Consider the following 14,693-nt stretch of genomic DNA (forward strand, 5'->3'; position numbering starts at 1 on the left):
TTATCATAACGATAATAACAAAAACATTTTTCATTTTCTGGAGAAAAGGAAATCCACAATACTGTGTTTATAGTTATATATACATATATTATAGCAAGTGCTTCGCACAACTTAATTTAAACTTTCCACAGTGTATAAAACACCTTTTTACACAAGTGTCTTGAACGGGTCATGTTTCAATGAGAGCGCCAACACCAGTTCTGCACACAGCCACTATAATTTCTAGCACTGCTCAAAACCTTCAGATGTTATAGCAGGAACTTAGAAAAGTTTACGAAATTAGCCAATAATAACAATTATGCCTAAATTGAATGCATATTTAGATCAATTTACTTCAATGACGAGTACTTTCCAAGTGACCCTAATAATGGGAAAGTTACAGAACTTTTCTTACCTAGATAGCTTCATACAGAGTCAGATAAGTTCCCAGGTAAGACAGCATTATTCTCCCCCTGGCAAATGAGACCAACTCTTTTAACCAAAAATGCTGTTCCCCTGGATAATTTCCAGAAGCAAGTCATACTTTTATGCATTTTGCGTGGACTTAGTTGAGTTGGCTCAGTGCTTTCTCAGTGTAACATCTCCTGAGGAATTATCTGAACATGAAGGACATTGAGGATTGTTTATTCTCATCTTAAAACCTTGCGATGATTGAATGTTATTTGAGATGATTTTTTTCTTTTTTGTTAAGAGAAGAATGAAGAATTTCAGCAAGAATGGGATGAAAACTTTCATACTAGTAGAGTAAGTCAGAATTATTAAGCATATTCTGACATTGCAACAGTATTGACAACAGTTGCTGACGAAATACAGCACTGTCTATCTTAGAAATAGAACAGGCCTATACACTGAATGTCATCTTTGAGTAGCCCAGACGGAAATGTCATCCTTTTTGTTTTTGTTTAATTCAGTTAAATCCAATTTATTTATTTATCAAGCCTGCATTCTAGAGGTGGCTTTGCAGTATTTTGTCCTAACTGGTTCGCCACTAATGGGCCTGTGTAAGCAAAGGTCTGACATTTATTTGTTGTGGTTTTGCATGCCATTGAGACAATACATCAAAGAGAATAAAGAAAATAATTTGAGACATTACGTCAACTTAAAAATAAAATCACTGTAAAAAGGGCCAGCGGAGGTTAAAACCAACTCTGTTTATGTTGTATCATTACTAATAGTTTTGTCAAAGACTGAGTTCAGAAAAAAATATGCGCTTTCCTGAGGCTTATTCTAGCAGGCTGAATTAGTGGGGTAGGTGGGTGGTTGAGTGAGTGAGTGAAACATCAGCATGTAATACCCATGCACGGTTATTTTTTTCATTCCTTTCTGCCAAGAGCATGTTAGCCGGCATTAAGAGTGAAAAGCACGCCATTGTTGAAAGTTGTTAATTTAGCATTTTGTAAAATACATTAGTATATTGAAAACGAGTTGACGGTGTTACAGTGCATTTGCCGTTATCATACTACTTCTAGTTCATGTTGTTTTTTGGGACATCTGTAGACAGTCACTGACATGCTTTATATAGCCTGCAACTTCATAGACAGCCCATTAACTGTACCAATATGAACCTGTTAGTTAAATGAGCAACAAATCTGACGATGAATCTCAGGAAAGTCCAGTCAAAATCACAAAAACATTAGACGTCAAGTAAACATAAAAGTTAAAAAAAAAAATGCAGTTTAAGGGATAGCGAAGGATGTGCAAACCTGTATCCTGTATAATTGATTGGTTGACGGCTTGCCATGATAAAATACTGTTTTATGGATAAATGTGCTTTATGACTTGACTTATACCCTGTGTATAGTATGCAACATCATACATACACAATTGTCGCTGCACTGACAACCAGACGAATTAAGTGTTTCAGTGAGTGGCAACACACTGAAAATACATTTTCCAACAGCACCGTTGGCACAGATCAGTTGTGTTAAGTCAAATAGTATTTACAGCGTTCACTTGGCTAGGTGGATTGACAGCATTAGCTGTCCAGTAACCAGCTAACTGCTGTTGCTGACGTTACCGTCACATTGTGTCTACAATGCAACTTGTCTATAAACTTGGTCAGTTGAATTTACAACCGTAAACGTAGTAACGATAGATGGACATAGTGGGACATTTGGCGTGATACGCCAAAATAAAGTCGAAAAACACGATGATGCTTCTGTGGGTTTGATAACAGTGTAGGCGTAGGGGGTGGCATCTCATTGACCTAATCAGAGCAGTGGCTGTGGTTCCGGGAGGATGCTACACTATGAATCAAGCCTACCCACCACCTAAGCTAGCTCTCAAGTTAGCACCATGGCATGGCTACGGTGGGTCATCAGCACCAAGTAAAACTGTGCAAATAACCCAATACCCTGAACTAATGTGTTTTGCGGTTCATAAAGACGACGCGGACTCACCTAAGAAATGACACGCTGTAGAAAAAAGAAAACTATGCCCGTAACGGCAGTTGTAGCACACCACTAACCAAAACACGCTGCTAAATAGCGCGGACAACACAACAGGAGGCGCACGTTGATGACGTTCGTCATAGTGTGTATATCTTTATGGACCTTTTATCATGAAGGTAAATAATTGTATCGTGTAAGATTATTCATAGATCCCTTGGATCGTTCTATTGCTTAATTTAGGACGGATGGTAGTGATATATAATTCAGCATTAACATAAATATAAAAATAGTTGTAAGTAGCAATAACCGGTGTCAATAGCACACAGCCCAGCCTGAAGTTGGAAAAAAATAAGGAAAACTTGGATGTCAAAGCGCTGCTCTTTGAGCTACAGCAGCAGGAAATATCTAATAGAAGTAGGCCAATTCCATCCGAGAATACATTCACAATAAGTGACAGAATCCATGGTATTATCATAATACATTCTCCATAAGCAAAATAACAAGTGATGATTCTCAGCATATTCTGTCAGCGGTGGGATTCAAACTATTGATCTATCGCCTGTGAGGCAATTAATCTACTCAATAGGCTATTGACACTCAGACTTGTATACAAAAGGGGTGATCAGTATATATTTTAGAAGTAGGTTTTTCACATTCTTTTTTTTCAGTTAGAGGACATTTGTAGTGTCGTCCATTTATACCAACACACAGACTATTTAAGTTTCAGGGATTAGTTAAGACTTGTAGCTTTCCCAATGTGTTTTCAGGTGTGTGTGTGTGTGTGTGTGTGTGTGTGTGTGTGTGTGTGTGTGTGTGTGTGTGTGTGTGTGTGTGTGTGTGTGTGTGTGTGTGTGTGTGTGTGTGTGTGTTTGGGTGTGTGTGGTGAGAGGACATGGGGTAATTTATAGTGTCATTATTCAATGTGTTTACATGACCCTCAAGAAAATCGAATTATTGGGTTAGTCCAACTATGACTGGATTATTGAGATGCATTTATTAGAGCTGTCAAGCGATTAAAATATTTAATCGTGATTAATCGCATTAATGTCATAGTTAACTATGATTAATCGCGATTAATCACAAATTATTTTCTATGCTATATATCCCTTGATTTTTTTGTCCCATAATTCTTCTCATTTTAATTCTCTTAGCAACATGGTGAAGTGCATCGGCTTGCCTTGGGCAAATGATTTTTTATTGATAACAACATTGGCATATACTGATCAAAACAGGACGATACAAAAAAAGAGCCATTAAACGACTGCTTTGAACAAATGTCATTTGAACATAGCAGTCAGGCTACTGCTTCTTTGTTTTGAGCCAAAGAAAAAAAAATTTTTTTTTTTTTTTTTTTTTTAAATAAAATAATTGCGTTAATCGCGCGATAAAAAAATTAACGCCGTTAAATTCGGTTTGCGTTAACGGCGTTAATAACGCGTTTAACTGACAGCTCTAGCATTTATACACCTTAGTCACACTATAATCGAATCGAGTTACTCATAGTCAAATTAAGACACCTACAGTACGTTTACATGCACAGTTTATTCAGATTAAGGCCATAGTTCGATTATGCTCCTCAATCGGACAACTGCAATTGTCTGAGTATACATGGTGGTGAGAAAATCGATACATTGTCCAAAGCATTTCTTTCCCCGGTATGATAGGTGGCGCTGTGCCCATTTCAACTAGTGGTAACAGGGCCACCGGTTGACCTCTTTATGTCACTAGCAACAACAAACTCAGGCGGGCGCAGCATTCGAGAAAGATGTTTTCAGTAGACAGCTCTCAGTTCACTTCGGGTCCATGTCATTTCTCCGACGCTCCATTGTTCCGACCTCTCGGCCGTATGCGGACTCCTCCGGCGGCGGAGCAGCCGGAGGAGTCCAGCTGACTAACAATCGAATAATTGTTAGAAGGGATACAGCAGGGATTGTTTCTCTATGCGGGACAGCTGTCAGTTCACTTCGGGTCTATTTCTCCACATTCCTCCGGCTGGACTCCTCCCGCTGCTCCGCCGCCGGAGGAGTCCGCATACGACCGAGAGGTCGGAACAATGGAGCGTAGGCGAAATGGACCCGAAGTGAACTGACAGCTGTCCCGCATACAGCAACAATCCCTTTCTCCTCTATGTTGCGTTTCAATATGGACTTCAGAGAGTCAAAGCCAAAGTTCCTTTACCCCAATTCCTTCTCCACCATGGCCGAGATAACCCTCACTACTAAAGTCTTTACGTGTTGCTGAAGTACCCGAGTCGGAGAACCTGACGCAGTTTTTAAGATTCATAATATCAGAGAATATCCCTGACAGTTCGGCCGCGGCGCAATGAATGAATAAACATTTATTTTGACAGATGTGCTAACCCTTACTACTTTACAGCCTCGTGGATGACCAACCTTTAGAAAGACATGTAGGCCTACTTTTAATTCAGCCTTGGGTGAAATCGAAGTGTTACACCTTTCCTGCTGTCGGCTCCCAGACCCTAGTCGAGGAGCACAGGAGAGACGTTCCCTCCAGGGCCGATGTTCTCTCGGTGGTAACACCCTTCACTTTGACCGGCAGTGGGTCTGCTTATAGGTCGGAATGAAGCAGCCACCGATTATTGACAGGCTGGGTACTTTCTTCGTAGTTCCACTAACTTCACAGTACACAGCGTTTTCACAGACACAACCAGACTCACTCATTAACTAAACTGACACCCGCAACCGCTCGCTCTCCTCGCTCGTCCACTCACTCGCTGAAGTCACTCACTTCACTTCGGTTAGTTCACTTCGGGTCCATTTCTCCGACGGTCCATTGTTCCGTCCTCTCGGTCGTATGCAGACTCCTCCAGCTCCTCCGCCGCCGGAGGAGTCCGCATACGACCGAGAGGTCGGAACAATGGAGCGTCGGAGAAATTACATGGACCCGAAGTGAACTGACAGCTGTCTACTGAAAACATCTTTCTCGAATGCTGCAGCGGCCTGAGTTTGTTCTTGCTAGTGACATAAAGAGGTCAACCGGTGGCTCGTAGGCCTACCGGGTAAAGAAATGCTTTGGCCAATGAATTGATTATCTCACCGCCATGTATACTTAGACAATTGCAGTTGTCTGATTGAGGAGCATAATCGAACTATGGCCTTAATCTGATTAAGATGTGCATGTCAAAGTACTGATTGTCCATTTATACCAACACACAGATTAATATACGCTACTTTAGTTTCAGGGACTAGTTAAGACTTATTGCTTTCCCCAGTGTGTTTTCAGGTATGTGTGCGTGTGTTAGTGTGTGTGTTAGTGTGTGTGTTAGTGTGCGTGTTAGTGTGTGTGTGTGTGTGTGTGTGTGTGTGTGTGTGTGTGTGTGTGTGTGTGTGTGTGTGTGGGGGTCGAAGAAAAGAGAGAAAGTGATAAAAGAGAGAAACTCTGTCGTAGTAGATAGAGGGAGTGGCTTCAAGTTGCTGCTTGCCTAGAGATTTAGCAACTGCACCCAGCAATTTTCAGAGCTAACTTACACAAATAGAGGTGTGCAGGCATTGTGTCCTTCAAGGAACTAAGCCTAGAAAATCATGGATTACACACATTTTTTTATCTTTCTTGGTTCCTTAGTGGTACTTCACTATGCGGTAAAACTGCTGTGTTTTATAAGGATGCTTTGTCCCAAATTCTTCTTTCCATTGCCCAAGTCATTCCTCAGATCCATGGGAGAGTGGGCAGGTAAGCTTTTAAGAGGGGCTGTGTGTGTGTGTGTGTGTGTGTGTGTGTGTGTGTGTGTGTGTGTGTGTGTGTGTGTGTGTGTGTGTGTGTGTGTGTGTGTGTGTGTGTGTGTGTGTGTGTGTGTGCATGTATGTGTGTGCAATATGGGTTTGTATATGGGTGCTTGTGTATGTGTGTTTGTTTCTACATATACCTATGCATGGGTAAACAAAAAAGTGTCTGTTACTGTGTGTGCATGTATGGAATAAGAAATTTATCAATTTACAAAATGTAAACAAATTTTTCCATTCAAAAATGAATTTAGGGAAATGTAAACAAATTCTTCCATGATGCATGACTTTAGAAACAACTTGATTTTCTAGGCCCTTTAGAGCAGTTAATGATGCAAACAGTTTCCAATAATGTGCAACACATACTTTTTTTAATGAAATTAATCGCATAATAAAAGTACATTTGTTACAACTGAATACATCCTGTAGACAACCCCATTCAAATAAATAAATAATCAGAGTTTAGGGAACACAAAATGAGTGCTACAAAGAGATTACAGATAATTTATTTTATAACTTTTAATCTTTTACTGGTTAATTGATTCAAGAATTTGACAAAAAAATTGCTGGGTTAAAAAAGAACCCAACCTTGCATGTCCATGACCATAACGGGTAGCCCGTGAGTCAACTGTTCACACAACTATTAGCGCTACAGCTAGCTAGCGAGTCAACCGTAGCTACTCAATAGCCAATTGTTGCATACTAACTGATACAGGTGAAACATTAAACCAGGTGACCGCTAAACATTAAATACAAAAATGCGGCCGATAAAAGCTTTTAGTCTGCGATTGTTATAGCAGTTCAGTCTTTCAGGCCAGCCAATAAATGCTGATTTAAATCTTGGATTTAATCTGAATCTGTTTGTTTATTTCAAAGTTAAAGGGTGCAGTGATGTAAAGATCATGCTGTTACCAAAACTCATTGAAAATATAAGTAAATAAGTATTCACATTTAACCAACCATGAAATCCTTCTGCCAGCCGTTCGTCTGGTCTGACCACAAAGAAATATCCAGAATGTTCCACCACCACCGTGGAACGATGGAATAGCGGGAAAATTAACGAACCAACAGCTAGGTCAAAATGACAAGATGTTCACCTGTGAATCAGCCCCTTACCCTGCCCAAAGAACCCACAATTTTGAACCAGCATAAATAACCCAGCAATGTGTTTGCACTTTTTACTGTCTAATGTACGTATATATAACAGCCTTATCATCCTACCACATCTCCTGGACTCTCCTGAAGGGCTCATCCAGACTCCCAAAGGACAAAAACTTGCCTCAAAAAGGGAACCACAATTACAGGCTAATCTATTCAGTCCCAAAGCTTCCTGTTCATTCCATTCCAGCACAGCCAGGGGAAAAAAGGAAGCAGCTAGAACAGCATGTTCTAAAGTGAACCAACCTTTTCTTTCTTCATTCATGTTCAGTAAATCCGATGCTTTGGCCCTCGTTGTTATGAATCCTGGGAACCAGTTTTATGGGTCTACTGAGGATGTGGGGATTATTCAGAAAGCATTCACATCAGTGCCCTATTTGCTGTTTGTGTGTGTGTGTGTGTGTGTGTGTGTGTGTGTGTGTGTGTGTGTGTGTGTGTGTGTGTGTGTGTGTGTGTGTGTGTGTGTGTGTGTGTGTGTGTGTGTGTGTGTTTGTTTGTTTGTTTGTTGTTGTGTGTTTGTGTGTGTGTATATGTGTGTTTGTTTGTGTGTCTGTGTCTTGGTGACTTACTAATGCAGTACGAGTTCATGAGGAAATATAAATGATGCATGGCAAACGACAATCACTTTTGGTTTTATTATGCTTCTTTATTGTGCATTTTGTAATATATTCATCTCATATGACTGTGTAAGTGTATTCTTTGTTGCATGTTGGAATTGGTCTTGTTTGGAACAAGAATGGCTATGGAAGTTGAACTATCAGGAAGCAAGTAGCTGAATTCAAGTAGTATATTTTTGTAGTATATGGTTCAATATTGGTTGATATATTTACAGATACCATATGAAACCATAATCTCTATGCCATTGCCAACATAACCCCAGTGTCTGAAGACGGCTATCAGTATAAACAGATCTAGTTTTCCATCTGTGATGAGGTCTTGTGTAACACGGGAATGGGGGGTGTCTGGAGGGGAGGCTGCTAGTCCTTCTATTAACTTTATCAGAACAGCCCGGGAACACATTGTGTTCGCCTGGGTACACAGTATTAAATCATTTTCAAGATAGTACCAGAAACACAAACACACTCAAAAAGATGCAAACGCACACACTTGCATGCACACACACACACGCACACGCACACACACACACACACACACACACACACACACACACACACACACACACACACACACACACACACACAAGCACACACACTCACACAGATGCAAACACACAAGAGTACGTCCACACACACGGGTACGCACACAGACACACACACATACACACACACACAGACAAACACACACACACACACACACACACACTACTATCTGACTAACCAGGCCCGATCTGTGGTGGCGTTGGAAAGCGTATTTTTGCCATGGTAGATGGTCCAACATAATTAGTACTTCATTCATCTGGTTAATTGTCACTGCAGTGGTAAGTATCTATATGTATGATGTTACAAACTATCCACAGGGTAAGTCATAAAGCGCATCATCCGAGAAACTGTTTAGGATCATGACAAGCCTTCAACCAATCACTTTTCTTTGCCAATAGTAAGTCACTTTTGCATCCCCTCTCTTTCGACATAACAACATATCTAAGAAGCAACCTAATGCATGCTTGGGCATTGAACACATGCGCACCCAGACACATGCAGGAATGTGACTTACAGCAGATTTTGCAAATAAAGGAATAGTCATACACCTAGTGTAAATACCATAAACTTTCGATCGAAAGATTTATGAGGCACCTCAATTAGGGTACGACTTTCTTATTTCCTTTCGGCTAAGATATGTCTATCCATCACATATACTCGGATAAAACTGTGGCTTTGGGTGCTTTTTTACAAAGCAACTTAAGACAATAGAATGATGGGATACATGTGCTCGCATGGGAGCATGAGATAAGACTATCCAGAGCTCTGGGGATTTTGAGTGATTTCACCTTCTCTTTCCTCTACTGTCTCCGTGTTTTCAGTTGTGACCGGTGGATCAGAGGGGATAGGAAGAGCATATGCCTTTGAGGTAAATTCAATATTGTGTTTGAATTTTAATCATCTGCCATTTTGACAGAATGATTTACCCAAGGAGGTGTCATTGTGAAATAACATCACGATGTAGAAGCCCTATGGCTGAGGAATATTGAATTTCCCAGGCTAATTTATTACTGAGCTAAATGTAAATGAGATGAGGCACATCCAAGAACCCAACAATCCTCTCCGGGCCACTCCCTTCCCTGTTTACTCAACTCTCCACCGATGCGCCCCCAGCTGGCCAGCCACGGGATGAACGTCATAATTCTCAGCAGAAGCAAAGACAAACTGGAGCGTACAGCCAAAGAGATCGGTAGGAAAAAAAGACAAATGAGTGTAATAATGTCTTATGGTTTTGTCAAACTGTAGATATCACTTATCATTTGGTCAAACTGTAGTCATACCGAATCTCCCTATACAGAAGAAGAAACTGGCAAGAGGGTGAAAGTGTTGGTGGCCGACTTCTCACGTGATGATGTATATAGGGAGATTGAAGACAACCTTAAAGACCTAGAGATTGGTGTTCTTGGTGAGAATGATCAATGGGAGATTTTAATTCCCCAAACAGTTATGATATGGGGGGTAGACGAGCATCAAATACTAATTGGGACCCTGCTCAATACAAGTTCACTGTCTCTGACATGTGTTCCCTCTGTGGGTCTCTCTCTCTCTCTGTTCCTCTCTCTGTTCCTCTCTCTGTTCCTCTCTCTGTTTTTCTATCTCTCTCTCTCTCTCTCTCTCTCTCTCTCTCTCTCTCTCTCTCTCTCTCTCTCTCTCTCTCTCTCTCTTTCTCTCTCTCATAGCATCTCCGTCTCTTTGTCTCTCTTTGTCTCTCTCTGTTTCTCTCTCTCTCTCTCTCTCTCTCTCTCTCTCTCTCTCTCTCTCTCTCTCTCTCTCTCTCTCTCTCTCTCTTTGTATCTCTCTCTATAACTCTCGCTGTATCTCTCTCTCTCTATATTTCACTCTCGACCTCCTTCTAGTCAATAACGTTGGCATTCTCCCCTCCATGATCCCTTCAAAATTCCTGGAGACCAAAAACTTAAATCAGGTCAGGTTTATCCTTCATTCTCCTTTGCACTCGGTTGAACCAACTTGTTTTGTGAGTGGGTCTACAAGTGATATTTTGTGTCTGTTTGTGTCTGTGTTTGTATTTTTATGTCCTTGTCCCCTTGTATATGACATTTAAACGGTAACTTTCTACTAACAGACAATGACTGATGTCATAAATTGCAATATGAGAGCTATGGCAGAGGTAAGAAATTTGGATTATCAATCTGAAATGAATGAAATTCACATTTATTCATGTAGCTTTCATCTGCTTTAACCTAAGTGACCTCAGAGGTGTGAAGTTTGGAACATGTAGTGTTGAAGTATGAAGCCTCCTCAAAATTAAGCCGGGTAGCTCAAGCCGTGGAGGAAGCGAAATTATCGTCTTCTATCTTTTTCCACAGATGTGCAGAATATGTCTTCCTGGCATGGAGAAAAGGTTGGTGTTATCAAATAATGGAAATCAAATTAAATTGTAATACAAATTCTAATTATGCGTGTTTTTGTTTGTGTTTGTTCATGTGTATGCGTGTGTGCGCGTGTGTTTGTTCATGTATGTTCATGTGTGAATTTCACAGAGGAAAGGGAGTGATTGTGAATCTTTCCTCAGGAGTGGCCACTATTCCTTGTCCTCTATATAGCCTCTACAGCGCATCTAAGGCAAGTAAAGTGTGTGTGTGTGTGTGTGTGTGTGTGTGTGTGTGTGTGTGTGTGTGTGTGCGTGCGTGCGTGCGTGCGTGCGTGCGTGCGTGCGTGCGTGCGTGCGTGCGTGCGTGCGTGTGTGCGTGTGTGTGTGTGTTTGTGTGGGTGCTTGCATCTAGGTGTAAACCATGCCCTCATCACTAATCTTCTGTGAATTATTTTAGGTGTTTGTCGAAAGATTTTCTCTTTGCCTTCAGGCTGAATACAGTGCCAAAGGAATTATTATACAGGTGTGGTCAAAAATGAATATCATACATATGATAGTAGTGATGCGTATCATTTGTGTAATTTTCTAATGCTCACTCTAGTGTGTGTGTGGGTGTATGTGTGTGCATGTGTGGATCTCTCTCCCTCTCTCTCTCTCTCTCTCTCTCTCTCTCTCTCTCTCTCTCTCTCTCTCTCTCTCTCTCTCTCAGACAATAGCTCCATTCTCAGTGTCCACTGCCATGATAGGCTTCCAGAAAGGCGGGCTGGCGATTCTTCCGGAAGACTTTGTGAGAACCTCTCTGCAGTATCTAAAGGCTGGAGGCAAAATCAACGGCAGCGTTGGCCACACCTTTATGGTAAATGACCCGTTGCTGTATCAGAGATCCTTAAAGGCCCATACTTCACCAACACGTGTGATGTCGATGTAGCCTTGTGAAACTATCCTGAATTCACTTTTGCAAGCAAGGTCAGTCTGACCTCGGCTGGTCAGCAATTGATTACAATATTTTTTAATTATTCAACTTATTTCTCGTAAAAAACGTATTGATGGCTAGCCTTTCTGAGGGCGCCGCTATTGTTTTATAATTCAGCAGACTGGTTTGCCCTGATTGGTCCAAATATTTCTCAGTTATTGGAAAAGGCTTTCAAGTGTTTCGAGGTCAGACCCATTCTGGGTGTGTGTTGTATTGCATTGAGAACTGAGCAAAAACAATATGTATTGTGTGTGTGTGTGTGTGTGTGTGTGTGTGTGTGTGTGTGTGTGTGTGTGTGTGTGTGTGTGTGTGTGTGTGTGTGTGTGTGTGTGTGTGTGTGTGCGTGTGTGTGTGTGTTTTTGTCTGTACAGGGTTGGCTCCTACAGTCTCTTCCCTCTGGGATTCTCCACTCTGAAGCTATGCAGGAAGGTTTTATAGCCTATGTCAAGAAAGCTGTCGCAGGTGAACGGCATTCATCTGTAAATAAGCCTCAAGTCGGGGAGAGCTTTGTGCCCGCTGCCAACATTGCCCTCAACAAACTCACTGCCTGATGTTTCATGTGCTGTTTATACACTGCTCCAAAAGACGACCGTCACTTTTAATGGCTATGTATGTTTCCGTTGTCCCCAACCCAGACCAGTTGGGAGAGGGTGTGGGTTGGCTGTGGTGTATCGCTCAGATTTGTCAAACAACTCACTCTATTTGATGTTACATCCTTTGAATATATTGGTCTTAAGATTGCTTCATCCCCTTCAATAATGCTGTTGGTAGTATGTCGCCCACCTAAACCATCTACACATTTTCTGTCCGAACTGAATAAACTCTTCACAGTTATCTTATCTGTCTGCCCTTCTGTTATTATGGTTAATAACAGAAGATATTCCTCTAATATCTATCACCTACCGGGACCTTAGGTCCATTGAACCATCTTTGCTGCCTCCATACAGGCATCACCTCTGTCTGACCTACAGGATGAGCTCTCCTCACCTGATAACTTGGTCACGAAATATAATGCCACTCTCTCCAGACTCCTGGATAATGTAGCCCCGGTCAAGAATAGGCTTGTACCTGCCACCCACTCATGCCCCTGGAACACAGGACGCCACAGGACGCCAGCTTGAGCGACCTGTATAAGAAAACTAGCCTCACTATTCACTCAATGCTATACACCGAACGCATCCCAAGTACAGGGATGCCCAAAATGCTGCTTGTGCTCCCCCTGCTCTAAAAATGGCTCCAGTTACCCCCATTTTAAAGAAGCCCAACTCAGATCCCAATACCCTGTCCAACTACCGTCCTATTTCAAACCTCCCCTTCCTGGCTAAATTACTGGAAAAAGTGGACTTTTCAACTTCAGTACTTTCTCAACGACAATTAACTTTATGAGCATTTCCAATCTGGTTTCTGTACACATCACAGCCCAGAGACTGCACACCTTCAAGTCGTAAACGACCCTCTCCGGTCTGTTGATAACGGTTCCCCAAACATTCTAATCTTGGACATCAGCGGTGCATTCGACACAGTCAACCATAATGTGCTCATCACCCGCCTGTCAGCTCTGGGTATCTCAGACATAGTCCTCCACTGGTTCCGGTCCTACCTCTCCAACAGACAAAAGTTTGTCACTCTGGGCCCTCATAAGTCTTCCACATCCCCTGTCACTTGTGGTGTCCCTCAGGGTTCTGTTCTTGGGCCTCTCCTCCTCCTCATATACATCCTTCCCCTTGGCTAAATCATCCGTGGACATGGCCTTCAATTCCATTGCTACGCTGATGACATCCATCTAAACCTCATTACAGCCACCTCCACTGATCCTTTTCCCAGCTCACTCATTGACTGCCTATCCGACTCTGGATGCATTATAACTTTCTCAGACTCAACACAGATAATACAGAAATCCTCCTCATCAATCCCAAATCTCAGCGTTCCAAATCACATAGTCTCAGTTGGAACATTGATGGAACACTAGTACAATCCGTTTCCGTTGTCAGAAACCTCGGCATACTGCTTGACCCCTCACTCAATTTCGATCCACACATTAAATCCCTCAATAAGACTGCATTCTTCCACCTCCGTAACATAGCCCGTATTTGGCCCTTCCTCTCTACCTCTGATGTACTTACCCTGGTTCACTCCTTCATTACCTCATGTTTAGACTACTGCAACTCCCTCTTTATCGGCCTCCCAACTAAATCATTTTAAAGGGACACTGTGTAAAAATGACTCCCATCTAGTGGTACAATTGTATATTGCATTCAAACTAATAGTGCTCGGTTGTTCACAAACTACGGTGGGCAGTATGTGCCAAGAAGCTGTGTCATGACATCCAATACTACCTCATCGAGTCATTAGAGTGATGATGAGGTTTGTTATTTCAAACAAATTTCAAACTGCATTGAATCATTAGTGTAAGCTAATGATGTATGAGTAATTATTCCTCGAGCAAGATAGTGAATTATTTCAGTCATCATTCACGCTGGCTCAGAGTGAAAATGCGTTTGCATTTCCTGTACCACGTAGTGCTTTTTGTCCCTCTCGGCAGTTCATAGAACGGAGGAACATGGAAGTCTCCATGAAGCTTACCCGTCCTATGTAACATACATATTAATTATTCTTCGCTTAGGAGGATAAGTGAGATTTTTGGCAGAGATCATTTTACACCGAGGACTTATTTATGAATGAATACGTTGATTTGAGGAAATAAATGACTTTAAATATTACACAGTGTCCCTTTAATGATTGCAATATATTCAAAATTCAGCAGCCAGGCTACTCACTCACACCAAGCGATCTGCTAACGTCACCCCTATTCTATCTCAGCTACACTGGTTACCGGTTCTGTCCCGAATCAGATTCAAAATGCTTCTTCTCACCTACAAAGCCCTCCATGACCTTGCTCCTCCTTACCTCTGTGACCTTCTGACCCCTTATGCTCCAACC

General features: G+C 41.8%; 2 protein-coding genes across 6 annotated transcripts in view; one reads left to right on the plus strand and one right to left on the minus strand.

The window, feature by feature from the left end:
- The window catches only part of ipo11 (importin 11), a 119,511-nt gene extending 116,990 nt beyond the window's left edge, over positions 1-2,521 (minus strand). The window contains exon 1 of the mRNA XM_056592110.1: positions 2,400-2,521. The gene's annotated coding sequence lies outside the window, so the exon portion shown is untranslated. The remainder of the gene's footprint in view (positions 1-2,399) is intronic.
- Positions 2,522-5,830: 3,309 nt separating this feature from the next.
- hsd17b3 (hydroxysteroid (17-beta) dehydrogenase 3) lies at positions 5,831-13,465 on the plus strand. 5 transcript variants are annotated; one of them, XM_056593211.1, is made up of 11 exons: positions 5,836-6,080; positions 9,270-9,316; positions 9,562-9,637; positions 9,746-9,853; positions 10,305-10,372; positions 10,532-10,576; positions 10,776-10,810; positions 10,950-11,031; positions 11,238-11,303; positions 11,490-11,636; positions 12,125-13,465. In XM_056593211.1, the coding sequence occupies exons 1-11, from the start codon at positions 5,933-5,935 to the stop codon at positions 12,302-12,304; spliced, it is 1,002 nt and encodes a 333-aa protein (XP_056449186.1). In that variant the 5' UTR covers positions 5,836-5,932; the 3' UTR covers positions 12,305-13,465. The 5 variants fall into 5 exon arrangements, with proteins under 5 accessions (XP_056449190.1, XP_056449189.1, XP_056449186.1 ...); XM_056593214.1 differs by lacking the exon at positions 9,746-9,853 and having other exon boundaries at positions 5,832-6,080; XM_056593213.1 differs by lacking the exon at positions 11,238-11,303.
- The last annotated feature ends 1,228 nt before the right edge of the window (positions 13,466-14,693 follow it).

This window comes from Gadus chalcogrammus, chromosome 6, assembly GCF_026213295.1.
Source record: "Gadus chalcogrammus isolate NIFS_2021 chromosome 6, NIFS_Gcha_1.0, whole genome shotgun sequence".
Lineage (NCBI taxonomy): Eukaryota > Metazoa > Chordata > Actinopteri > Gadiformes > Gadidae > Gadus > Gadus chalcogrammus.

Coding starts and splice junctions, on each gene's coding strand:
- hsd17b3 (XM_056593211.1), top strand. CDS start 5,933: ATGGATTACACACATTTTTTTATCTTTCTTGGTTCCTTAGTGGTACTT. Junction 11,304..11,489: donor CCAAAGGAATTATTATACAG/GTGTGGTCAAAA, acceptor TCTCTCTCTCAG/ACAATAGCTCCATTCTCAGT. Junction 11,637..12,124: donor GCGTTGGCCACACCTTTATG/GTAAATGACCCG, acceptor TTGTCTGTACAG/GGTTGGCTCCTACAGTCTCT.